Source organism: Vanessa cardui, chromosome 12 (genome assembly GCF_905220365.1).
Source record: "Vanessa cardui chromosome 12, ilVanCard2.1, whole genome shotgun sequence".
Classification (NCBI taxonomy): Eukaryota; Metazoa; Arthropoda; class Insecta; order Lepidoptera; family Nymphalidae; genus Vanessa; species Vanessa cardui.
This window is the reverse complement of record NC_061134.1, coordinates 11452251-11480175: the sequence shown is the minus strand read 5'-3', so window position 1 is coordinate 11480175 and position 27925 is coordinate 11452251. Positions and strand designations below refer to the sequence as shown.

General features: G+C 35.6%; 3 protein-coding genes across 4 annotated transcripts in view; 1 reads left to right on the top strand and 2 right to left on the bottom strand.

The window, feature by feature from the left end:
* Positions 1–2239, top strand: part of LOC124534316 (BUB3-interacting and GLEBS motif-containing protein ZNF207) — a 4499-nt gene extending 2260 nt beyond the window's left edge. For both annotated transcript variants that reach the window (XM_047110084.1, XM_047110083.1), the window contains exons 7-9: positions 4–271; positions 1112–1301; positions 1901–2239. In XM_047110084.1, coding sequence (XP_046966040.1) covers positions 4–271; positions 1112–1301; positions 1901–1971 — 529 coding nt within the window. In that variant the 3' untranslated portion in view covers positions 1972–2239. The remainder of the gene's footprint in view (positions 1–3; positions 272–1111; positions 1302–1900) is intronic.
* On the bottom strand, positions 2129–4468 carry LOC124534317. The gene has a single exon (XM_047110087.1). It carries the CDS (start codon positions 4312–4314, stop codon positions 3685–3687), a length of 630 nt encoding a protein of 209 aa, XP_046966043.1. The 5' UTR covers positions 4315–4468; the 3' UTR covers positions 2129–3684.
* LOC124534318 (WAS/WASL-interacting protein family member 2-like) lies at positions 4439–27925 on the bottom strand. The gene is made up of 8 exons (XM_047110088.1): positions 27134–27925; positions 24981–25267; positions 11564–11711; positions 10581–10809; positions 9633–9727; positions 8540–8691; positions 7442–7613; positions 4439–4577 (listed from the first exon to the last, which is right to left on the bottom strand). Exons 1-8 carry the CDS (start codon positions 27471–27473, stop codon positions 4501–4503), a joined length of 1500 nt encoding a protein of 499 aa, XP_046966044.1. The 5' UTR covers positions 27474–27925; the 3' UTR covers positions 4439–4500.

Below are 27925 nucleotides of genomic sequence, written 5' to 3'. Positions count from 1 at the left end.
CAGTAATGCAACAATAAGTGCACCTCCAACTACATCATCAGCCTCAGGGTCAGACCCTAAAGAGAATGGTGAAGTTAAACCACCGGCTGCAAACTCGTGTCCTCTGGTAACGGCGACCGGTGCAGGATCAAAGATCATTCATCCTCCTGAGGATGTTTCCTTAGAAGAAATAAGAGCGCGGAATATCAAATACCGCCCTAAACCTAAACCAGATATACAGATGACACAAACAGCACCTACTATGATCACACCCAGTACAAGTCAAGCTGAGGTACGTAAACTTTTTTTTTATGTATTTATCTCTTAAAATTTAAAAGTTCAGTGTCTCTAAAATATCAACATTATTGCTATAAAAAGCTCATGAAGAATCGTTTTAACCTTTAAAAATACCTACCTAATTTTGTCATTACTATTTTGGAAAACATTATATTCAAAATCTTGATAATTTTTCCATTAAGATGAGACTTTTATGAACATTAAGTATTAAGATAAAATTTATCCCTGTGTGTGTTGAATGGCGTCAAAACAAACTTACCTCGATTATCTTAAACTTTAATGCATACAGCAGAGATAATCCTTACATATGTAACAGAGATCTTTACCTTTGTCTAACTTAATAATTTAGTTATATTTAATGAAATTATATTTATCCTAATACTAATGTTGCTTACTATTTAACGACGACCTCTATGGTCGAGTGGTGTGTACACCGGTTTTCATGGGTACGCTACCCTGAGGTCCCGGGTTCGATTCCCGGCCGAATCGATATAGATTACAATTAGTTTTCTATGTTGTCTTGGGTCTGGGTGTTTGTGGTACCGTCGTTACTTCTGATTGCCATAACACAAGTGCTTCAGCTACTTACATTGGGATCAGAGTAATGTATGTGATGTTGTCTCATATTTATTATTTATATATAAGTACAAATACTATGAATAAATAAACTAGTAAAGAATTGACTACAGATCAAGTTAATATGAAACTACTACGTAGTAATTAAATGAAACAGCAAATATATTTTAGAGTTTTTATTGTATATGTGTATTATTTATGTCAGTTTACTCTTAGTATCGATGGTATAGTGTGTATGTGTGTGTGTGTGCGCGTGTAGGTGGCGGCGCACATGTCTGCGGCGGTGGCGGCGGCGCGCCAGCAGCAGGCGGCGGCCCTGCGGCGGCCCATGATGCAGCCCGTGGTGCTGCCGCAGCCGGTGCGCGTGGGCGTGCCCGTGTCCGTGCCGCCCGTCATGGGCATGCTGCCCGTCATGCCGCAGTTCAACCTCATGCGCCCGCTGCAGCCCGGTCAGTACTCCCTCCACTACCGTTGAGTCGCCGCCGCCGGGCCGCCGCTCCTCGCTCCTCGCTCCTCGCTACTCGTCCTGACGCGGGCGGCGCGCTAGCTATACGATGCGATACGATGCGATACTTTGACGAGAATCGATTTTAAATAAAAATCATTGATCGATGACGACGTCGTTATTGCTAGTTCTTGTTTTTTTATTGTGTACTCTTATCCTGCACAATTTATAATTTTTTATACTTGGTTTAGTTTTTAATTTTTTTACTTCGCATGAAATTGGACTGATAATTGTGTAGATGTTGTTATTTTAAAGTAAATGGACAATCACAATCTAACATAAGGAAAGACCGAAATCAGGACGACTAGCGATCGCGCGTTCGACTTCGGGTGCAGTATGGCAACAGCTCCATGTGACCGAGTGTAGTCTTAAGTTCAGATTCCATGCATATTGAATAAAATGAATTGTTCACAATAAAATGTTAGCGTTTGAAAATGAAGTTATATTCCAATAAATATAATGTCGAGTAGTACCATAAGTATGTTTAATTGCATCCCGGCGAGCGTGAAGGGTGAAAGGGTGCGTAACTTGGTGCGTGCGCAGGCATGCTGCTGCCGGGCGGCGTGATGCCGGTGGGCGTGTTCCCGGGCGTGGTGATGCCGCGCTACCGGTAGCTGCAGGTAAGAGGCGGCGGCCCCCTGCGCTGCAGGCGACGCGGTCACAGCGGTCACAACGTGCGTTGTTGGACGCCGCCGCCGACTGACTTTGGTTCCGACGTGTGTGTGGCGTAGCGTGATGTGGCGAGTGCCGGCGACGTGTCCGTGTATATTGATTGCCTTGAAGTCTTTTTTTTTTTTCTTAAGCGTTTCCACGTGAAGTCGTGACGTTGCCTATTCTTGTAGAATTTTGACCGTTTTACTCAATAAATGCTCTCGATTTGAATGTGCGCTTTTTATTTGTTAGCCGATCGGCTAATTATGTCTACGTAATCTGCACCTTAGCGACCTAGCGCTTGGCGGGCCGTCGTCGGCCACATCCCTCGGTCGCCTCGGAGCCCGGAGGGACCGCATGCTCGCATGTCGCCGACGACGGACCCTTTATTTAGAGAATGATTTTTTACTTTGGCATATACTTTTAACTTTTATATACTTATTCAAAATTAGTAAGTAACCTTGTTTTATTTTTATATTTAATTAAAATTCATAATACTTTAATAGTGTCGTATATTTAATTGTTGTAATAAAAAGTCTCGTTTGTATACATAACACATCTATATTACACATCTAACCGCTAGACTGTTTGAAGAAATATCGATACCAAAACCCTAGAGTAACAGGATTATTATTTAAATCTAAATAACTAGTATCACCTTCCGACCGACATCCGCTGAATAAACATCCCAGTAAAAATCACAACAGATAATTTCATAAGTAAACAAATGTTGCTATTACAACTAATTCATCAACAAATCATTAAATTCTAGATACAACATACATGGCAACTTCCAACGCTCCGTTATTTGTAAATATTTGTAAACATACTCGAATGAATCTCTATTGACTAAGCCGCTTTACCAAATTTATACACTATTTGGTCTGAAAATATTAATCCAATATGTTGTTATTACGCCTATAATATTTATAAAACTACAAAATTTGAGCGTTTCCAAGATCACATTACAACACGATACATTTTCCACAAACGATTAACATTTACTAGCCCTATAATATTGCCTGTAAAAACGTGGCTACACCTTAACTAAAGCTAACCAATCTTTGTCGATATGTAACTGTTCGTTTGTTTGCGAAGTGAATAAAAAAAATCACAACCCTTCTAAGTATGAACATCCCGTCAGCATGTTCATTGGGCATAAATAATATTGTAATACGAAAGGACTAGCAATGATTGAATATACTTTTAAGAATACTATAGGTAATACATTTTGTTATCTAATCTAAAGAACCAGATTGGATTTATGGCACCATATTAGAAGAAAACTGTAGGTTAACATTGAAGGTTAAACGGTAAGTAGTTTTTTGTTTAACATAGTAAGTGTATAAAATTTTCTACCACCAATAAGAATAGATTCTTAGCTCACCATAGACAACCCAATATTTTGTAAATGGACATTGAAGGTACCATAACAATGAAAGTTTCAGAATGGGCACATTCCTTCTAAATTCTCCTAAATGCTGTTCGTTATTTATTGGTTGGTTATGGTCAGCTTAAGATCAAAATTGTTAGGATCGTTCCTGTACCTAGAAACATGTTTTCTCGAAATACCTAGATTATACTAACTAGGAACCTACATTATTGTACATTTAGTAAAATTTTAATTGCAAAAATTGAATACAAAGATCGAAACCGTTAAACATAATAAGACATTTTTACGACTTTTCAATATCTGGCGATGACGAAATATTTCTGAATACTTCAAAGGATGGCGACGTCGACCGCATTATATCGGGGCACGGCGTGTTAGTCCTAGTCATGCTCTCGAAGCGCTCTCTCATCGCGGCCACGTGGCCGGCCATTACACTATTTCTATCGTCTCTTTCCCTGTCCGAGTCCTCGCCCTGGACTCTCTCCTGCAACTCCGTATCGGACAGCAACGACACCTCAGAGGAGGCGGTGTAGTACATCTCGCTCATCGGCTCGGCTGGCACGGGTTCTGGATCGAAAGCCGTAGTAGGGTCGACTGGCGCGGGTTTCGTATCGAAAACCGTCGGTTCCAGTTCGAAAGTCAGCGGCTCGGTCGGCATGGGTTCCGGATCGAATGCCGCCGGCTCAGGGTCGAAATATACCGATTGCGTATCGAGAGCCTCGAGCTCGGCCGCCGGGGGCTCCGGCTCGGTGGCCGCGGGCTCGGTCCAGCTCTCGACGACGGACATCTCGACCTCGTCGGGCGCGTCGTCGGATCCGGCGTCGGTGCCGTCGTAGGACGTCTTCATGGTGTCGCAGAGCTTGTTGATGGCGTCGACGACGTCACGCAGGTCGCTGACGTCGCCGGCCGGCATGCAGTCCTCCTCGATGGGCAGCACGGGCAGCGCGCGCGAGGCCAGCGCGCCGGCGGGCCGCAGCAGCGCGTGCGCCACGGACAGCAGCGCGTGCGCGGGGTGCGCGCGCGGCGCCAGCGCGGGCCCGGCCAGCGGCGCGGGGGCGGGCGCGGGCGCGGGGGCGGGGCCGGGCGCCCCGCGCGCTCGCTAGCACGCGCTGGACGTGCCCGACCAGCCCGCCAGCGGCAGGCGCAGCGGCGGCGCCGGCGCCTGCGCCTTGCTCGCTGTCGCGGAAGCGTTAAATCGTCATCGCCCGCCTCGTAGGGATCGATCCTCTTACGAAGCGGACGATTCCGTAGCTATCTACGTCTATTAGGTTATATGTATGCATGTCGGTCGAGTCGCTGGCTCGCAGGTGAGTAAGTATACTACTTGCTATTCTTGGTAAGATGATTTCTGGCAATCGGTGTTTTAGTGTGTTACGTGCAATATGGGAGTGTTATAATGACGCACCGCGAGCTTAGACATGCACTATATCTAATCTAGAAATATATTTCAAGCTGAGTATTATTTAACACATTTTTGGCTTTTGACATGGTACATGTGCCTGCTTTTTGTCGATCAATGTGGGATATCCACAAAACGAGGTTCTTGTCAAAAGTAGACAAATATCATATAAAATGTTAACAAAGATTTAGAGCACTTTACAGTTATTGATAACACATGCAAGTAAGACATGCTTGTAAAGCTATTTTCAATCCGTATAGAATAACAGAAACTTACCCATGCAGGTCTTATAGTTGGCTGAACAATGCACAAAAATTTTATAAATTAACTGTGTGACAAATTATTAACTTATTGAAAAATCGTTATAGAAAATATATGCTATATAAAGGAGCTTGATTGCTCTACGACTGTTAATTAATTTTTATAAAATGTTTTATTTTGAACAAAATTCTTAAATATAGTAAAAAACCTACAAAATGATTGCTCCAAAGCGTAGGACATCAACAGTAAAGCACCAACACACGAATTAGGTTAATTAATGAAATATTTGACGTTTCAATAAAGATTATTCTTTTATTGTTCATAATGAATATAAATATTAAGCATCATACACTGTATCACAATACCAGTTGCATTTCAATGCAAAAAGCTACCACCAAAACTCGTAACTGCCAAAATATAAAGAGTAGCAACACTATCTGTCACAAAAAATGGCGGCAAAAAGTAGCAGACTAAAAAAAAGAACAAAAAAATAAATTAAACAGTTACGAGATTAAGTGGTTAAAGCTAAAAAATTCTCATTGATTTTAAAAACAAAAATATATATTTAAAGCAGGATCGCGATTACAGAACAATTTCAATAATGGCACCTCACTATAATTAAAAGAATCACAACAGGAATTCTCAACTACAAAACAAATATTTTATAGGCGTACATCACTTCTACGTGCAGGGCTCCAGGCGCAAATTATACATATTAAAGGTAAGAAAACAATCTACTAAGTACGAAGAGACAAGTAAATCAATAAAAAATATTCAATTACAACCCGACCGATTGTACTTCATATTAAAAATAATAAAAGCGATAAAGTCGTATATCATTAAAACACTAAGTATCAGTCAGTCTTCAATATGTACAATGAACGTCCTGGCCAGTAAGGGGTTTCTATACCAACAATATATTTTAACTACGTACAATATGATTAATATAATGACTCACAAATACTACACGACACTAAAAAATTATCATCTTTCAATATAATTATCCTTATAAAATAAAATAAAAATTTGGTCTAAGGTGACTCGAAATTTAATGAAATCAAAAATGCTAATGCACAACTCCCATGATTTGCTTCCAATTTAATGGCAGATGACTCGTGAACGTGATACCATGAAATGGATGAAAAACACACAATGCCATTTCGACTCGTAAATAAAAGTAAACAAAATAACTTCGGAATGGGATAATTTAAATGCATTTTGGGGAGTTTTGTATTCACTGAGTCGTTATAATTTCAAAACAATGAGCAATATAGAAAAGATTTTAAACTAAAATATTAATATTACATTTGTATATAATAATATCTATCATATAGATAATAATATTTGCTAAAGATTGAATCATTTTCTGTAATCATAAACAAAGTTTAAGTGTTTAAACATCGCATGCATACATTCATGCACCATAACATTAACGGATATAATCTTTTACACTAGAACTAATAACAATTCAATCTAATCCCAATTTGGTTTCCCAATCGACTATATATTAGTACCTAACATTTATTATGCCAACTTATCACTTGTACCTATAAAATTTTAATCTATATATACAAAATATAATACTATTGTTACTTCGATATTTGTTACGACTGCTGAGTCAAAGGTATGTGCGTTTCGCTTCTGTTATAATCATTAATAACATTCATCGAGATAGCTTCCTTGACGAAACCAAAAGTAACTAATCTGATTTGACATTATAATTATTTTTCAAGTTCAGACTTTTATAAGACACTTTCGGTACTAAAAGTAGTTTTCAATCCCTCTATTAAAAAAAAAAAGTTCTATACAATATTCAATGCATTCAGCACAAGCAATTAAGTATCTACGTTCTCGAATTAAACAATCTTTGCGTCAGATGTTCGTGATTGAGATTAAAAATGATTATTTTCATTTTCACTGTCGTACGGAGATCAGACTTGCACAAATAAATATATTTGGGGCTGTCCATTAATCACGTGATCTTTTTTTAGCATTTTTTAACCCCCCCTCCCCCATTGGTGATACGTAGTGAGGTTTAAGACCATCCCCCCTCCCCCTTCTCAACATCACGTGTATTTTTAGTACCTACGACGAATCTTAAAATTTTCTGAATATTATCTTAATTTAAATTCAGGTATAAACTATAATCTTATTTTGTTCTGTAATTAAGGACCATATTTGTTTAAAAATCGCGCATTAGACGAAAAAAATGAACACACGAGATATCTTACTACACCCCCCCTCCCGCTTGTGTTATTTTCGTGATTTTTATCACCCCCCCCCCCCCCTTTCAAGTCTCACGTGATTAATGGACAACGCCTTTCGTGTATCGATGTCGACGCATCGAGTCGGGTGGCTCCCGGCGCCTACGTGTACTTACCGGCGACGGTGGTGCTGCTATAGCCCTTGGCGATGCGCAGGAAGGGCTCGGGCAACGGGAAGCTGGCGGGCGGGTTGAAAAGCTCCGCGAAGCGCGCCTCAAGGTCCGGCGCGCGCATGGACGAGCCTCGCGCCGGAGGCTGCGGCGCTCCGCCCTCCTCCGCCGGCGCCGCCTGACACAACCACACGCACACGTTACAGAGGGCACCACTTGCGATGCGCACGCGATCGAACGCGCGAACGGACATCGATTTAAAACTATGCCATGTCTATATAACATTACGATTTTCATAGAACCTTTCCTTTGTTAGGATTGATTAAATACCACGTGATAAGTATAGTACGACACAACTTAGATGTCTCATCGGTAAAATTCGTAAAACCGATCACATCCGAATTGAGTACGCTAATCCAAATTATCAATATCTATTTCTCATGCGAATATGTTCTTTGCACAAACGTAATAACTTGTAATATCATATGACCTATGATATATATTATAATAGATATGATATTCGTCAATTTGTCACGTCGATTTACATGCACTTGCTTTCTCTGACGCGTGAATCTATAGCGACGAATAGCGTCGAATGGCGCGATAGGGAGCTATTTCTATTGGTTGTGTAAATCGGCAGTAATCGGTTTTATTTTCATTACATTTCATTTTCCGATGCTACATCTAATTTGTGTCGTACTATAATTGAGGTAAGTCGGAGAGTCTTTTCCTAACACAGGAGGACTTGGCGCCATTTAATATCGAGTAGCGATATCATTCATTATAAAATAACATTATCTTAACGTCGACGACGCTGCTATTGGGACTACGGTAGAATAATGTAAGTGGATAAGTAAATTAAATAGTATTATAAATAAAGATATGTTCATCAAGAACTGTTACTTGGGCACAATTTTAAGATACACCAGAAGAGCTATTAACAATTCACCAGAAACACCTGAACCTAAGGTTTGTTTTTCTTCATTCCTCCTTGGATGGAAATGAAATATATCAATCAGGGATTACAAATCAACAGAGTATGGGACACCAACGATCGACTGCTGAGTGATTGGTAAGTTGGTAAGTGTGTGTGTGTATGCTCACGTGTAAGCGATGGTGGTGGTGCGGCGGCGGCGGCGGCGGCTGCGCGAGCGAGGCCGCACGCGCGGGCGGCGCGGGGGGCGGGGGCGGCGCGCCCGGCGGCGGCGGCGGGCACACGCCGGGCGGGCGCAGGCCGCGGGGCGCGCGCAGCGTGCCTGCGGGGGGGGGGGGGGTCATTACATCTTTAACAATCTTTAATAAAGCAAATGGGGGGGGGGGGTCAGTTTGTCTCTAATATAACGGCAAATTTATTTAACAAAATATAATAATGATAACTGCTATCAGTAATTAATTGATTAAAAGTTTTATACTTTTAATATTTTCTCCTTTTACAGTTTTCCTGCAGTCAAGTAGCATTACAGATTAGTTGGCGGTTTTATCCGTAACCGAACTCATAATATAGGTAAATGATAGATTTTTATGATTCATTTCAACGGCAGACTCTCATACTACTAACATGATATGAAATTAAAAATATTCTGTTTAATAATTACGTAAGTAGTTCATGGATAATGTTTCTAACAAAATAAACATAATAGGCTATTTGACAATGCGAAAAATAAAACGTCAATTATTGTAATAAATATTATGCATTTAAAAATGGTTTAAGTATTAATGATTTAGTAACGAATGTCAAAAATAATACTTCATTTATTTAAACATTCATAAATAAAACACAATTTTTTTAAACATTTGTTACGTGACACAAAACACTCCTGATTGGCCTGGCTTATGATGAAGTCACATGCTTGTTAACCTTGCTCGCCTTCTATATGTACCACAGATTAAAATACAGGCAAGTGACGTCACCGGCCCCATTGCACCGCAATATTGCCTAAGTAGCGTTTCGCGCACTATTTAAAAATGGAATTTTAAGTATGATATTTTTCGGCAAATATGTACTAGAAATAAAAAAATCCACTTTTACTGGGTTCTTTAACCTCTACTAAATAATATAAAATGGATTTTAAAAACCAGTCAAATAACCTATTATATACAAATTAATTCTTTCAAACTTCGCTTAACATGAGTACCAATGTAATAAAACGTATACATGTATATAAATGTCCCATGGCATTCAAAATGGTATACATACCGAAGTGCGAGGCGGGGTTTTTGGTGGCGACGGGCGGGTTGGCGGGCGGCGGCGGGCGGGCGCCCCCGGGGGACGGAGGGGACACCGGCGGGGACCTGCGGACGCCGACACACGTGTATTACTCATCGTTGTAAAGTTGTAACCTTTTTTTTACGCTGGAAAAACGCCTTACGCGCTTCCCCCACGTGATGGAAAGTGGGGGGGGGACTCCCCGGTTTCCTGAACGCCTAGTGCGCCCAGGTCCACCGGGTTTACCCACTAAAAAACCAGCGGTACCCTCTCCGTCTTTCGGTGGGCGCAACGGGATCGCTTACGCATGCTACCGTGACGCCCTTGTAATGCTGTAACCTGTATCAATTGTCCCAGTTTTCAAAACAGAGCAGTCGCAGTGAAATACAATCATATTAATTAAATTAGTATTTATTTCACAAAAAAATCGTGAAAAATGAGCAATTGGACGTATACGATTTCAATAGGTCCTTTCCTCGGATCGCGCCGGATGGAAAAAAGGCCTTATGATTAACAGGAATTATTTAATCAACAATATACACATACGTCCCAAGTTGTATATGGATGTATAGTACGACACAACTTAGATGTCGCATCGGCAAAATTCGTAAAACCGATCACATCCGAATTGAGTACGCTACCTCAAATTATCAATATTTATTTCTCACGCGAATATGATCTTTGCACAAACGTAATAACTTGTAATATCATATGACTTAATATATTCGTCAATTTGACGCGTCGATTTATATGCACTTGCTTTCTCTGAATCTATAGCGACGAATAGCGTCGAATGACGCGATAGGGAGCTATTTCTATTGGTTGTGTAAGTCGGCAGTAATCAGTTTTATTTTCATTCCATTTCATTTTCCGATGCTACATCTAATTTGTGTCCTTACTATATAAACATATTTGGTTAATAATCCACATTTGTCATACCTGGGCACCCTCATACTCTGCGCTCTGGCAGCGAGCTTGCCATTGACGATCAACTTCTTGGGCGGGGGCGAGGGCCTGTCGGGCGCGGGGGACAGCACGGGCGGCTTGGGCGCCAGGTTCGGCTTGCCATGACTGACGCGCGGACGCTCCGAAAGGTCCGACGTCGACAGCGATGAAGCGGGAGTCGTCAGCGATGATGTCGCTGACGACAGGGATGTCATGGAACCGCCTGGAAAAATAAAATTATCTTTAATACAAAGAATGTGTTACTTGGTGGCAGGGCTTTGTGCAAGTCCGTCTGGGTAGGTACCACCCACTCATCAGTTATTCTACCGCCAAATAACAGTACTCAGTATTGTTGTGTTCCGGTTTGAAGGGTGAGTGAGCCAGTGTAACTACAGGCACAAAGGACATAACGTCTTAGTTCCCAAGATTGGTGGCAAATTGACGATGTAAGGTAATATATCTTACAGCGTCATTGTCTATGGGTCATGGTGACCACTTTCCATCAGGTGGCCCATATGCTCGTCCGCCAACCTATACCATAAAAAAATGTGTTGTTTAAATAATTTAATCAATAATTATGACATTAGTCCGCTACGAAGTAAACTAAAGCCATAATATTCCGTTTCAAATATTCGACGGATTAAACAATATTAAAAAGCCGTTTTGCGCAACAAAATGAACAAAAACTTTTAACGGGTTTTACGAGGGAAAAATTTTAATCCGCCAGACAATTGGTAAGTTAAATCAAACAAAAGCGATAAAACCATTAAAGTTCCAGTGAATTCAACGGCAGTTAATCTTTTGGAAGCGTCTAAACTCAAGTTGAATACATAGGCACTCAATTACACGCCCAACGCATTGTTCCTTTTATAGACGCGTTATACGATTGACTTCGAAGTGTTCATAAAAAATGTGGAGAATTTTCCATACCGTAACATGAATATAATGAAAGTTTAGAATCACTATAAAGGTCATACCCAAAGAAGCCTGGGAGCCAGAGTGCAGTGTGCTCTTATTCCGGTGCAGCGTTGAGGCGACATGAGGCGGTACGTTCTGTTCGGATACTTGCCGGTTGGTTATCCGTTCTGTTATTGAACCGGTCGTTAGCACTGAGTCCGAAGAGCTCTGAAACAATATAATAGTCCATTTTTAATATTAAATTTCACAGAAATTCTGCCACATGTGTATTCCACCAACCCGCATTGGAACAGCGTGGTGGATACCTTCTCCTCAAAAAGGGAGAGGAGGGCTTTCGCCCAGCAGTGGGAATTTACAGGCTGTTGTTGTTTAATATTAAATTCATTCTGCTCTAAAAAGGAATACCTTAGAACTGGTTACAGTAATTCAAAGAACATTTTTAATGTCCCACCAAGATTTCACTCCCTGTAGTAATTCCCTGCATCGTATCACTGGTTCATATACAGTACTAGTTGCGGCTTCTCCTGTTTTAAAGGGTTTGGTTGTCATGTATTAGGCAAAAAATAGCCTATTTCCTTCCTCGGAGTTCAAGTTTACTTCACACCAAATTTCATCATATTCATTGGTTTGGTCGCAAAAGTGCGAGAGACCGACAGAGTTACTTTCACATTAAATTAGTTTAGATTGGGATTTCCCCTAGAACATTCTCAGTAAAAACCGGACTTACTGAAAAGCAATGTTGCCATTGTTACAATTCCGTGTCTCACAAAGATTTCAATTACCATCTTTAGGGTCGGGCCGGATTGTGTAGGGATTAATAAAGTGCCCTTTTTCAGTTCACGTGACCGTGATAGCATCTGTTTTAACACACACGTTGGCATTACACCTTAAAGCAAAGTTAGGAAAGGCCGTAGGCGTCGCCTGAAGTTAAATTACCTTATAAAATTACGATAAAAATTTTTTTAAGGTCTGACCAAACTATATTAAAATTAAGTCGTCAAGTCAAATAGAAACATGGGATTAACATGTTCCATAAAAAAAAACCTCTGTTTACATATCATTTCATATGTTTGCAGAGATCAATTCATTCTGGTTACTACGAAAATATAAACCGTACATTTAACGAAAGCCGCTGAGTGTTTAAAATTAAATTCCGCTTGCTGAGGATTTATGCACTAGATACGTAGGTAATTATACACTAGGTCACTGCATAGCATACTTTTTATCCCAAAAATAAAACAGTACTCAGTGAATGGTCAAAGTTACGTTGACCGCTTAAAAGCGGTTTTCGTTTTAACATAATAGCGGTTGCTATTTTTACTTTTGGAATAACATACAATAAATTCAGGACAATAAAAAGTCTTTGCATTAACCTTCCAAACCACAACACATTGTTTGATGAAATTGTATGTATGGTAAATAAAAATAAACGTAACATTTATTAAATGAAATGATTCACTTCACGAAATATCATATCGCATCGAGTCAATTTCATTCATAAAAGCAATCAAAGCGCTGCGGAAGTTCATAGTAAATACAAGTGTTGTAATAAAATTATTGTAAACAGACAAATGACAAACGGCTCCACAGCGGGTGGGATGTGACACCTATTCCGATTACACAAGGCATGGGTTTCCGTGACTCATCACCACAAATAGTTCCGCGTTGAATTGTTAGATCACCGATGAAGGGACATTACTAATAATGTGACGGATCCGACACGACAGCCAGATAGCAACCGCATAAACTTGACTCGTACTTAGCTGATTCCAATTTATGTGCACTTTAAAACAAAAATCAGCGTATGACCAGCTTTACTTGCTCTCCGAGGACGTGACATTAACAACGAACTACTCCGTGCTGCTAATGAGAATTATTTAAAAGAAAATGTTCCTCTAAATCTCCTGGACCTACAGACTAGTTATCGCTAAATAAATGAGGCAGTTAGAATATGATAATATTTACTACTCCTCTGGAAAACTCGTTCATGAATAAGAAATATCTGTGAAACCTGACCCGACCTCCATATGACACCCTTAGGACGGGAATAAAACTTAAGTAGGGCTCCCATTTTCTGTTCTCGCAATTCAGGTGACGCTTTTAAGGCCACTAAAACGAACCTTCACAACACCGTACTACGTAAAAAAGTAATTCGTGTCCATATTGTCTGTTCGTCTTAATGCATCTTTTATCAATGAAATGGCTTTCGAGATTCATCTTTTATGAATGCCTTACTTTAAAAATTCTTGCTCTACCTAAGATTATTTCCTAATACAAATTTAATTATTTTGTTCGTCAAAATATTTTTTATGAAGTATAAATAAGTATGTCTGGTAATATTTTATTGAATTACTCATATATAGTAATAGTTTGAATAGATACAGAAAAAGTATTATATTTTCATTTGTTTTTAATCAAATGAAACTCTATATATGGCTCCTTTACATTAAAAAAGAGTATATATGAAATTCCTTCCGAGTATTAAACCTTGGTTTGATATGTCCAAACCGCATCGCTCACGTCCGATCTACCATGAATCAGTATTGACTCATGATTCGAATTAACATTTATTGTACTTAGGTAAGGCGCTTAGGGAAAACTTAAGGACAACCGCAAACATTGTGTGTTAGGGGTGAATCACAAGCTTATATCAGCAGTTAAGCTATATATGTACAGGGCTTTTATTAACACATAGTTTCCCATTGACGTACCAGAATTAATATCATTGAATTTCTTAAATTCATGACTAAACTATAGTATAATACATATAATTACTAAATTAATATTTAAATATGATTTTAGTCCATTAAGTGCATCATTTAAATTACACCTTTGAAATGTTCCTCTAATAACTCTTTAAGTGTCCATTATTTCACAATAGATAAAATAATGCAATCGTTGTAATTAACAGTTTTCATTACGTCAATTAGTAAAAATGAATCTTCCAAAATGAAAATAAAACCGTTATGTTAAAGATCAATAAAATTGTTTTATATAACAAATTCATTACTATTTAATATGGTAAAAGCAAAAGATGAATCTGTTTGCCATTATCTAATAACATACAAGTAGAAGAAAATACTATTTGAAAGTTCAAGCTATTATCATTTGACCAAGTCGACTGTTAATACCATAAATTGGACACGAAATTATTTGTAAACAGAAACATCAATAACGAACATAAAACGCGCCTATACTATTAAGTCGAAAACTTCTCCCTCGTCTAAGGGTCGCTGAGACAATCTCCCCTTGTTCTTGGCACTGTTATTTTCCGCAAATTACTTGGCAAACGTTCAGACTAAAATATCTCCATACGAAGTAATTGTGGTCAAACTGTGCATGTTTTAATGAGGGACGTGTCAGACAGGAATTGTTTTGAGGACCTCATTTGGAAGTACTGTTACGGATTAAAGGGTTCGATATAATTTGAATATCATCATTTGTAAGGCGTCTATGAAATATTAGCAATATGGTGTTGTCATTGCTCATAACTTATATGTATGCTTATATAAAAAGTGTGATTAGAGAGAAAGGTTTTTATATATAATACATGGACAATATAGTAAAGAAACACTAATAAACAGTGAAGAAAAACTTGGTGGTAGGGCTTTGTGCAAGCCCGTCTGGGTAGGTACCACCCACTCCTCAGTTATTCTACCGCTAAATGACAGTACTCAGTATTGTTGTGTTCCGGTTTGAAGGGTGAGTGAGCCAGTGCAACTACAGGCACAAGGGACATAACATCTTAGTTCCCAAGATTGGTGGCACATTGACGATGTAAGGAATAGTTAATTTTTCTTACAGCGTCCTTGTCTAGGGATGATGGTGACCTCTTACCATCAGGTGGCCCATATGCTCGTCCGCCAACCTATTCCATAAAAAAAGTCTAATAATTTTAGAATTTTCTAATGTAATATCGTAAATAAACAAATGCAGTAGTATATTTAGTATCAGTATTACATCCATGCGAAGCCGTGGCAGGTGGCTAGTTATTTATAAACAATTAACTGTTACTGCAACATCACCCGCGTAGCATTTACTCTATTATGAAAATCCTTCAAGAACTTCCCAAATCTACTACTTTAACCCTGAGTAGGGTAAAAAAAGAACTCTAAATCCGTCTTTGTGTTTCAAGCTAGCTTCATAGCAATATTCTTTAACATTGATTTCGTGCTTTAGCTGTGAAAGCGTTATAGTCACAAACAGAAAGATATATTTTCCCATTTATAAATATGAATCACTTTTAGGTTAGTTTATTTTTTATTTAAATATTCGTAATATAAACTTACTTTATTAATTAAACGCATTTTATTTATACAAGAAAGTAATATGTGTTGAATGAAGATATCAGGTACATATTGCTAAGGAAAGCAAGAATTATTAGAATCGATATTATTCTTTTAAAGAAACCATTACTTAAACATCAATTAATCTAATCACTGGCAAATTTCTGACACAAAAATATTCTGCATTGTTATTTTTTGGTATAATTATAATTGATTAAGAGTTAATAGCATTATTGGAATCTATATGTATATTAAAAACTGACTGCTGACCAACTGGGATCAACGCACAGAGTAACAAGAAGACGTAGAGGCTTAAAATTTAAAGGAAACCTTTACTATCTAATAATATCCACAAACTAAGAAAAGACTGCCTACTCAATCTTTAACATCATACAAACAACTCGTCTAAAGTGCCTTTATTTTTAGTTATTTTCCTCTTTTTGGGTTAGACAAAGATGTTGCACTGAAAATACTTTCGATATTGCCAATCAATATTATATTAATATTTTAAAGATGAATAGTTTGTTTATTTGAAATAAAAAATTGCTCAGGTCTTTTAAGAGATAAAATATTTTTTTTATTGAGATAGATTTTAAATTAAACAACATCAGACTACGGCTCATACTAGCGAGGCAGCAGCAATTGGAGAAGTAATTTCTTTATAAAAGTTGACAACATCAACATACAGTATCATAGAATTACTCCGTAGTTTTAAGAATATTACAGAGGGACTAAATCAGATAGTCCATATACATTATACATTGTCTAAGCAAAGCGTACCTTCTCAACTTGTACTATTATTATTAATAGTATTCACGACCATGACATCGTCGCTTCGTGACTAATCTTTATAAAACAAGCGACATTTTTTTTAATATAATTACACAAGCTACTATGAAGTAATTGCTAAAGTCAATGACTAACTATTTATTAAAGTAATGAAAACTATCATTAGTCTAATCGAGTTACTTATGATGTAGAAACTTTATAATTTATATATTCTATTATCTTTGTATTAAAGTCGAGCTGTCCCGGTAGGAGGCGCCGCCGAATTTTCATGTACATACTTAATTTGTGTATATTATTAATTTCATGCTAGACAGCGGAGAAAAACATCGAAAAGAAATATCTGCATGTGTTGGATCAAAATATTTAACATTCATGTCCAATGTCCACCAACCGGCATACTCCAGCAGGAGTGAGCTGCAAACAATTTCAAGAAGGAGGACGTGCGCCAACATGGAACATTCACAAGCTGTTACGTTGCTTAATAAAGTATTTCTTTGTATTTAGCAGAGCACCTGATTGCAAATGGTCTCCACGGTCCACAAACGTTGGTACCCTTAGAAATATTAATCATTTCTTACATAGCCAATGCGCCACCAACTTTGGGAACCTAGTCCTTGTGTTCTAGTTATATACAATATAATAGTAACAGCCTGTAAATTTCCAACAGCTGGCTAAGGCCTCCTCTGCGCTGCTCCAACGCGGCTTTGTGAATTCACACGTGGCAGATATTCGTTGAAATTAGACTTAAGCCGGTTTCATCACGATGTTTTCATTCCCCGCCGAACTCGAGATGAATTGTACACACAAATTGTAGAAAAAAAGTATATGAAAAGTGTGAGTGGGTGATACCCTCCCCGTCGAACTTTCACAAAGTCCTACCACCAAGTTAAAAATATACTTTATCTTATATATATATATATATATATATATATATATATATATATATATATATATATATATATATAACTTTTTATTAGATAATTACTATATCGTTGTTGTAATGTAATTACACACATTATATGTAAATCTTCTATGATTCAGCAAACATGACATAGTCGACATGACACGAATGATCTACATCTTATCTTATAAAGAATTTTAATTTTCGCGCAAATCTCGAGAACTTGCAGCCAATGGAACATTGCAGAGACAATGAAAGTCAACCGATCTGACAAATTACGATCATTTTTTATGAGTCATCATGTTATATAAGATAACAAAGACATACTACTAACACAGAGATGACTAATTTATCTAATACTTAATTATTGTATTTGTATAAACATATACATGTTGCAAAACAATTTATAGATATAAAACTTAAAATATATAAATCAAACAATTCCGTCAAATCAATGCTTGAGGATAAGCAATTTTTTTATTTTTAATTCGAAAATAAATCTATGTTAATAAAGATTTATAAAACGCACCCGTCTCTTGCTTACTCATTAACAGATTATTTGCATCTCTGTTACTCTGTATACGGTTAGAAAAAAAACATATCGGTCTGAATTTGCACCTCAAGGAGTAGTTATGATTAATCATACGAACTGTTTTTTATTTGTTAATTGATATTGTAATCGTAGAAGAACAAAATTTTGCACAATTACAATTCTGAAGAGAAATCTGTTCCAATGTAAAAAACTTCCGATAAAACAAAAAACTCACACAGTAGCATTCACAAATACTCGTTCATTATATTTAAATTAACTTTTTTTAATTCATTTGTTATTCGTTCGTATATTTTTCATTATAATTTCAATAGTACATGTACATACATACATTTTTGCGAATAATTTTTTAGGAGTATGCGTTACAAAAAGATTTTTAATAAATTCTTGAACCCTATTACTAACAAAATGTCCTTGATTTTATTATAAATTGATGGCTAACAGAAATAGAAATGTTTAGATAAAATTAATTTACTCACACCCTTGCACCTTAACCAAAATTTAAAGCAACAAATCAACATTAGCACAAAAATCTATACAATGTCTCTGACGAGGCAATGCATATTTTATCTATATTTTTATAGCTTATCACTGCTTTGGTGTAACGATAAATCAATAAATCCACAGATAATAAAAAAATTCAGTAAGCGAGCAAACTCATTGATATTGAATAAAAGGAAAAATCTTGTATTTTTTACTTTAAAATTACTTTGATTAATGCAATTTTTTTATAGTTTTATAAGACTGGCCTTGTCTTCATTTAAGTATTATAAGTATAGCCGATTCAATGACTTTTTTTAACATTTTTCATAGACAATATCTGAGACGATTCGCTCGCTACCTATTTTATGTTTATGGTATAATGCCACAAACAATAAAATATACAACAAGTATAGTCTCAATTTAATCGGATGAACGATACTGGAACGCATAAATATTAATAATTTATCTGTTGTGTAATTTCACATAAAAAGGTTATATATCCATCCATTATAATGAATCGACGAAATTATCCAAAAAAGATTTCATATATGGAACACATATATGTAGTTTTCAAAAGACGTAATTTATTTATTTCATTAGTCTCTCTCACATTAAACGTACCACATACGACATTGTGGAACGGGGTCAAATGGTAGCATCCTGAAAAGCAATCATTATTCAAATTGCGATGTAAGCAAGACCCAGTTATCTCGTCGCGAACGCATATATTCCAACGAACCATCCTCGTTTTTTTTCTGTTGTTAATCGACATCATTAGAAAAACATTCGTGTTTATCAATCGTTTGTTTACACAATTTTTCCTTCATAATCGAAACGACAGATGTTTATGTTTTTCTTAATGATTTAATTTATACACACACATGTATGATCTAGTGTATAAAATAAATAAGTGCCATTAATAAGTACAGGCTTATGTAATAAACTAGCGATAAGCTTTTTTTTAATTTTTACCTATTATTTATATTATTTTTGTTGCTTTTTTTCGACATATTTAACAATTGTCGTTCTATTTCAACGTATTTACACAAAAATCTTAATATCGAAGCCCTCCTTATCAATATATCCTCTGTCTATTTGTGAAATCCGCTCAGAAGTTTTGGAATTTATCACGAACATTCAGACAGACAGACGCGGCCGGGGTACTTTTTTTATAACACGTAGTGAAAATTATTGTAATTCAATATAATAATAGTATTTAATTAACTTTTACGATTTCAATAAAAAGATCCTAAAAGAAATCTGTTAACGATGCTATTCTCCATTGTAAGCTGCACAATCTGCACGGCGGGACACATGACTGTGGTAAGGCATTGTGCAAGTTTACCAGAATGAGTAAAATCCGCTCAACAACTATTTCATCGAGAGACAACAACCATAATACTGTATCGAATAGAAGGCAGAGGGTTTAACTACAAGAACAATGCAAACAGGCGATGTAAGTTGGTTAGTATTTCTTTTGGTTCCAATGTTGGTGACCAATAAATTTGCCAGTCGGCCAACCTAATTCAAATACGAAAAGGAGTTAAAGAGTCCATGGTTCGTGGCGTATTGACGGCGTTAGGAGTGGTTTATATATAAACGTGGCATCAGCTGCGTCACCAACTTCAGTCAAACGGTGTTGATATGTTATCACTCGATAACGACGTTGAAGGGTACAGTGTATGAGATTGAGGTTTTGATATTTGAATATTATTTGTTAATTATTATATATTCATTTATTATATTATACGTTGTTTATGAATATAAAAGTTTTTTAATGCATTTAAAATAAATAGGCGTATGAGTGAGAGCCTGCGTCTGTGTGTGTATGTTAAACGGGCTGATAACCTAGTTTAAAAAACAGTAATGTTTTGGCAAATAATTTTATATTAATTATTAGGTACGTATAACAATACTACACAACATATTTTGAAGTAAATATTTCAATACTTTATAAATAAGTTATATAGGGCCACATAAAGCAGTTTTAATGTATTTCAAAATCACTTAATTATAGGTCAAGTTCGAACTTTCATTAAAAATCAATTCAGTAAAAAAATACTGATATCTGTTCGAATACAACCTAGTTAAACGTAATTACATAATATATTTGTATTTAATGCGGGCCATTACCATTGAAAAGGTTGAATTACTGTAAGGTAGGCTTCACGTAATAATGTACTTTACGTAATGATACTTGAATTAATTTTAAAGCGCATATCGTCACTGAGGAAAACTACATCAACAGCATAGATGACATAAGTAAATATATAATAAAATTGGAGTGTCTGTTTGTAAAATGAAAATAGCACTTTTTTACTCAATGCATAATATACACACACGGTACATATACCAAAATAACATTTGTTACAATTGTCTGTCTGTTTGTTTTTTTGTTTAATCTCTGGAACGGCTGGACCGATTTTGACGGGACTTTCATTTGCAGATAACTGATATAATAAGGAGTAACTTAGGCTACAATAACATTTTTGTTTTTTTAAATTCGAACGCGTACAAGATCGCGGGCACAGCTAGTGTAGTCTATACTTATGTTATAAATGCGAAAATAATCATATGTCATCTATTTAGGCCTAATCCGTTAAACTGAAAGCTTAAAAAACTATTAAGTCACATCTATAGGGGATAAAACGGGGCGTGGCGGTTTGTATGTGTAGGCCGTACAAAGCCGCAGATTCAGCTAGTACGATAATGTTTAATGTTTATAAATACGATCCTTCTCTAAAATTTAAAGGTATATACTTCTACACTTAGACTCGACATAGAACTAATTTCTTATAAAGAAAAAATCTTTAATTAAGTGACTATTTGATTATTTAATTTGTCATTATATTCGATATTTAAAAGTTCTTTAAATCTTTCACTGTGTGTAAACCATAATTAATGAAGACATTAATTCTCATGTAATGGTCATAGTTTATATTTTATCGATTCTGTTAGAATTTTGCTATTTTCAAACATCTCAGTTACTAATTTCGTTAGACGGTACCATTGACGGTGGTAATTATTTCCAAGTAAACTGTGTAATTACCAGCACGTACCATAACTGTACTAATTAAGGTTTCAAGGGTAACCATACAATGTTAATATCTGCAGCGTCACTGACCATAGTTAATAGTTGCTAATCTATTGGTATTAATTTCAATGAATATTACCTACTATTTTTCAAACAAAATTTCATTTTATCTATGCACTGAAATAAATCAAATAGAGCTAAAAATTGTACTGACACCAATACAAAATGTGTTTTAATTTATAATCGAAATTTGAAATTAATTAAAAACTTTGTTACAAAATATTTTTTGTATAAGAAAGTTAAGCGGATGAGCGAATGGGCCATCACCACTCATAGACATTTTCGCTATAAGAAATATTAACAAATAAAAATATGAACGTCGCCAACATGCCAACCTTGCCACCAACCTTGGGAACTAAGATTTCACTCACCCAAAACACAACAATTCTAGGTATTGCCGTTTGGCGGTAGAATATGTCATAAATACATAACCTTAATAATACATATAGGCTTACACAAAGCCCTACCACGAAGTTAATCCGTCCAGTGAAATAGTTTGTACACTACAATAAATCTATAATATTTACTATCCTGTTATTCGTTTTATTATCATTCTAGGGTTTCATTATCTTTCTTAGCAAAACTCCATAGTTGGGGAAAATCCATTCACGCATTGAGATGTGAGAATGAGATGAGAGTTCCGACTTCTATTCTATTCCGTCTGAGGCAGACGTCATTATAAGATTTAAAAAAATAATCCTTTATATATGTATCACAATTAATTAAGGTAAACGTTGAATTGTGTTTCCACTGCTTCATAAAAAAAAAGAACTAGGCATCATATGCGACTTTCACATCGGCAAGCCCATATTATCTATTAAAACTACGAATTATTAATTTATATGTACACCGAATATCGTATACGTGATGCGATTGCACCGCTGCTGGAGGCAAGGTGAACGATTTCGAATATAAATAAATGTGTTACAAAATCGACCCCACCTACAGGCGATATATAGTTTATAGCCCGCCGAGATTATTTTTACCTTTGTGAGAATGCGTGTGGGAGCGTTTGTCTTTATTTGAAAATAGTATTTATAATACACAACTTTTGTACTTTAAGGTACTCAAATACATTAGTTATTAATATATTTCCTCTCCCGTAAAGTTTACACGATAACAAAATGTAAAAATTGAGTTTTGATACTTGTTTGACATTCACAATTTTTTGTGGTTTTATTAAACGATACGGCTTAATAAAATCCTCATAAATTAAATTTCACGGCACTTATGATTATTATAAGCACGTAAGAACTTAATCATGCTTGCCTTGATTTTAAACCGCGGACTTCGATTGCGGAATTAAATAAAAAAAAAAAACTACACTTTATACAAAGCTTACTAAATAAGATGTATATTATAAACGACTATAGAAATTTATCATTTTTTAAATTAAAACACTAATGAATACAAAAGATTAACATCAGAATATTCATAACACGACGGTATTGGTAGAAAGTAAGCTTCCGCTTGGCGGTCCGAGAAAAACTTACGATCGAAAAGTAAAATATTTGTTTTCTAAAAAGAAATAACGCAACCTCTTACGAGAAATCGTCGACTGTCAAATTGCGACAAATGAATGTGTTTAGAATTAAATGTTTCTATTATTCACAGACGGTTCCGTTCGATGTTACTTTACGTAGCAACGACTATTTGAGTCAATTCAATTATTTTTTACAAGGTATTCAACTTCACATTTTAATATTAGTGGATCAAATTTCGCAAACTAATTCAAACGAGTTCGTCATAAATCAATCATTATAAATGCGAAAGCGAGGTGTTTGTTCTAGCGATTTAATTCTCTTTCTTTCGAACCGATCATAGTGAATATTTGCATAAAATTTTTCAAGAGTACAGCATATATAGATCTACCTCTCTGAATGTGACAGTAACAATAAAAATCAATGAAAGTATCACTTTTTTTTAAACCTGAGCGCTTTAAAGAATGTTGTATATCAGTTGTCCTAATTTTATTTATTCTTAAGTTAAATGTCTACCAGATATTGATCAAGCCTACGGCTCTAAACTTTAATGACCACAAACAATAAATCCACACATTGCATGACCACAATAGATCTAGTTAACGCCAATTATCTCTGCCAGTCATCCTTTAAACTGAAAAATATTCACGAAGACGAAAATTTAATAATTATATAAACAGAAATTTCTACTCTCTGTCTATCATATAAAAAAAAACTAACGACAGAGACGATTATTCACATCAATTATATTTAAATTGAGTGTTAAATAATTTACATATACATAGTATAATGTTATAACTTATAAATGACTAGTCAACTACGCAGGTAATAAAAGTGTACAAGTGTGTATAATATTGCAGAGATTATTTCTGTTTCCTCACTCTCGTAATTTAATAGGATCGAAAATAGTTCCACCATATATATAAAGTACTTGGAAAACTACCCAATTTTCGAACGGGAAAGCTCATTATCCTTTTATTAGGGCAAACGATATGAACCCAGGATTTTCGGGGTCTTCCGCCTTATAAGGTAAGCTATAGACCATAGACTAACGAGTCAGTATGGCGGATGAAATGCACCTTATATACTTGGTATTACAATTATTAGTTTCAGTATTTAATAAATAATACTGTAGTTTTAAACAAGGTCTTTAGAAAATCGATTTCTAAGGTTCGGAATGTAGGTAACACAGTATTGTTTCATATTAATTACTTGTTTCTTTAAATCGGTACTGAAATAATAAAATGCCAGCCGAGAAGTGTCTATGTAAGACTGATTAGTCATAATAATGGAAGAAATAGCATAAAAATGCATGGGCATGCATGCAATGTTTAAGGTCTACAATTTAAACCACGTGACTTATTAGCATATCGTTGATTGATGATTTCGAATGAGAATTGAAACATTAAGATATAGATATTACTTATCTGTCTCGTTATTTATTTATCTGTTATTTAAAAACAGAACAAAAAGTGAGTTTAACCAAAACATCGTCCACACTTATGACCTGATATAAAGTAGAGTAAAAGTAAAGTAAAGTAAAAGCGATTTAATTATATCTGAAATTAATGCTTTAGATTAAGTATATACTTAATCCACTTAGAGATTGTTTACAGTACAATTAAACTAATACCCATTATTTAGGTTAACACTTCGATTGTAGATACGTGTCTATGGACCACCCGATATAATGGTCAACATCGCCTATAAATATTGTCACCACCAAGAAATATCACCCTATCAAAACAAAAATCAACAATATTATAGACTTCCGTAATATTAATATGGTTCACTCATACTTAAATTATGGAATAATTTTGTATAAATAAGGAATCGTTGTAGAATATAGCTCAATCTAGCTCAATTGTTAAATTTTATTAATAAACACTCACCAAAGGCATAGCCTGCTTCTGTACTGGAGGCTCCGGTGGTGGTCCCCTGGCCTTCGCTTCGCTCGGCTGCCTTCTGACCATAGGCCGAGCTGGCGGGTGGTGGCTCGGCGGTTCCTTGGGAGACTCCCTCTGACCCTCCCTGGACGCTAACGCCTCTGTTATAGCGGCAACCACATTGCCGCTATGAGGCGGATACGGTCGTGTTTTTTCAGGTGATTTTTGTGTTTGTTGTGCAGGTGGAAACCGCGGGGCGTCTGAACGTATTTGACCATTTGGTGTTGTCGTACCTACAATAAAATGTTACATTGTAACTAATCATATTTCTAAGGTCGAGCGCATGTATAATATCAGAAGGTAACAAATTGAATTTGAAATACATTCTTGCAGCTTTTAAAATAATTACATTTTATGAAGTCACTGCACACAACATATTATATATATAATAAATATAATATATATAGGTGGAGAGTCAGACACGAAAATATCACCTAGCATTAATTAAACTCATTTGATATTAGACAGGGTAGCCATATATTGGCCATATGATCAGAGACCAGGTCAGACAAGCTTTCTGGGACGTGGATTTTAATCACTGCCAATGTCTGATCTCCAACTACTATTGATTATTCCTTCAGAGAAATATCCTAAAACTCACTTGACATGCTCAAATGTTATTTTAATCTATTGAGCCTAACAACACACCATTGCAGAATTTAGCAATATTAACAATGATAATATACTACAAAATCATATAATATACAGTGCATTATACACTTACTTAATCAAATCAACATATACTTTTTTCAAGTAGACACTTATCAAAAATCTTTTAATATTCACATAGCTTAGCTTAGCATAGCTTTCTTAGATACATCAAAGTTGTTAGCACATTTACACTTAGTTGCAAAGTAAATTAAATTAACTATTAATAATGTTTTTAGAAATTTGCAAAAATTACAAAACAAAAAAATAAAAATTTTATTTTTGAAAAAGATAATATAAGGACTGGTATTTAAAACTAATTAGAATATAAGAAAATATTTATAGGAAATTAACTCTTTAAAGAAAAGTATTTACTACATACTAAATATATAAAATAATTAGATATAATATTGATTTGGTATAGAAAATTTGGCATGATAAACAAAAAGTCCTCAGTGTGCCTACATTTTATGAAGCTAAGCTTTAAACTTATTGAGTGCAAATTTTGTCTAACAATAATCATGTAAAGCAATAATAAAACATTCTCTAATGGCAGTATCAATTTTAATTTGACAAGGTACTGAAATATATTGAAATCATTAAGAATGTTATATGTTTTTGAATTGTAAATATCCATAATTTATTTTACGACAAACAGAACATCATCGAATTACATAAATAAAAAAAGGAATACCTAAACTTATGAAACTGTTAACTATTCATATTTGATATAAAGTTAATACCAATTAACAAATGATCAATGGTAAATAAATATAGCCAAGATAGTTCAGTTAATATATGGAACTTAATCAAACAATACAAGTTAGAACAGCAAGTACTACATGTATTGTGTACTTTATTTGGTGATAACAATATGTTGAACTTCTACTGAGTTAAAATTTAAACAGAAAGAGAGTAAACATATAAATGCTCTTATAATCAGAATAAATAAGATTTACATTATAATGCTTTGTTACAAATTAATTGGAACAATCATTTAAAATAATATGTATTAAGAATCAACTTTTAAAAATAAACTCTCTAATATTTTTTGTATAGAAGATACTCACACAATATTCAAGATTATTTAGAAATTATTTTTAACGAAAGCATTTGGATTTGGATACTCTTATATAATAGTTATATCATATTGAATAAATAATTTAAAAAATAGTATATATCAAAAAGAAGACAAGACTAATTAATTTTCAATTAAAAATAATCTTCAATGAATTTATAATTGAAAATAAATTATTGGAACTGAACAATACTGCTTACAAATATAGAATTTTGGTTGTCTAATAATTTTAAGGTTTTGATAAGGCTTGATAAAAAGCATATTGTGGAAGATAGTGTGACATTTTTATCTATTATAGAAAAATATTTCTATTGTATTATATCAATAATTTATTTTATTGGTAAGTGTATATATATATTCAATCATATCTTACCCGCTAATTTTCCTGTTGGCCTCAGCTTGGGCATGCCTCCTGCGAAAAGTCCACCCAAACCAGGCATAGCTCCTCCCCCTCCATTGGGAACAGGAGCCGCACTTCGCACCCCGTTCCCGACAGGTGACCCACTGGCTGGCGCATTTGATACTTTTCCGGGAATATATGGTCCACTTTTATCAATCGTGACAGTCTTTTTTAATTTAGCTCCTTGCCTAATCGAACTTAGAAGAGCATTTCGATTGTCAGACGGACCACCTTTTGAACTACCAAAAACCGGTGGAGGAGGAGGGCCAGGAGGTGGTGGTGGCCCAGGGGGTGGAGGAGGTCTCGGTGCCATGGCTCAATGCACTAAATACAATATGCCATTAGTTTCTCACTAAGCTATTTACTTTCGCGACTTGAGCACGCCCGTTGTCTTCACAACACGAATGCACGATGACACTGACGCGCTATAATAACATTCAATTTGAATCGTCGATACGTCACTCCACACCGACCCATGCTCATTTACATAAAATACTAAGAGCCTTGCCCCGAAAGTTTAATCATTGTAGGAAGTACGTATGCACGAGAAATTGTTTTTAACTAGTATCACCTCATTTTAATTCAATAGAAATATATGATACATTAAACACCACCAGGAACACTATATGTTAGCGTAATAAGAATACCATAGACTTGTATAAACTTTTTGGATCGTTTAACTTTTTAGGCTTATCTAAACTATGAACGAACAAAATTCATCGAATTCACAAATTGCAATATGGCCGACCACAGCTGTCATTTCCA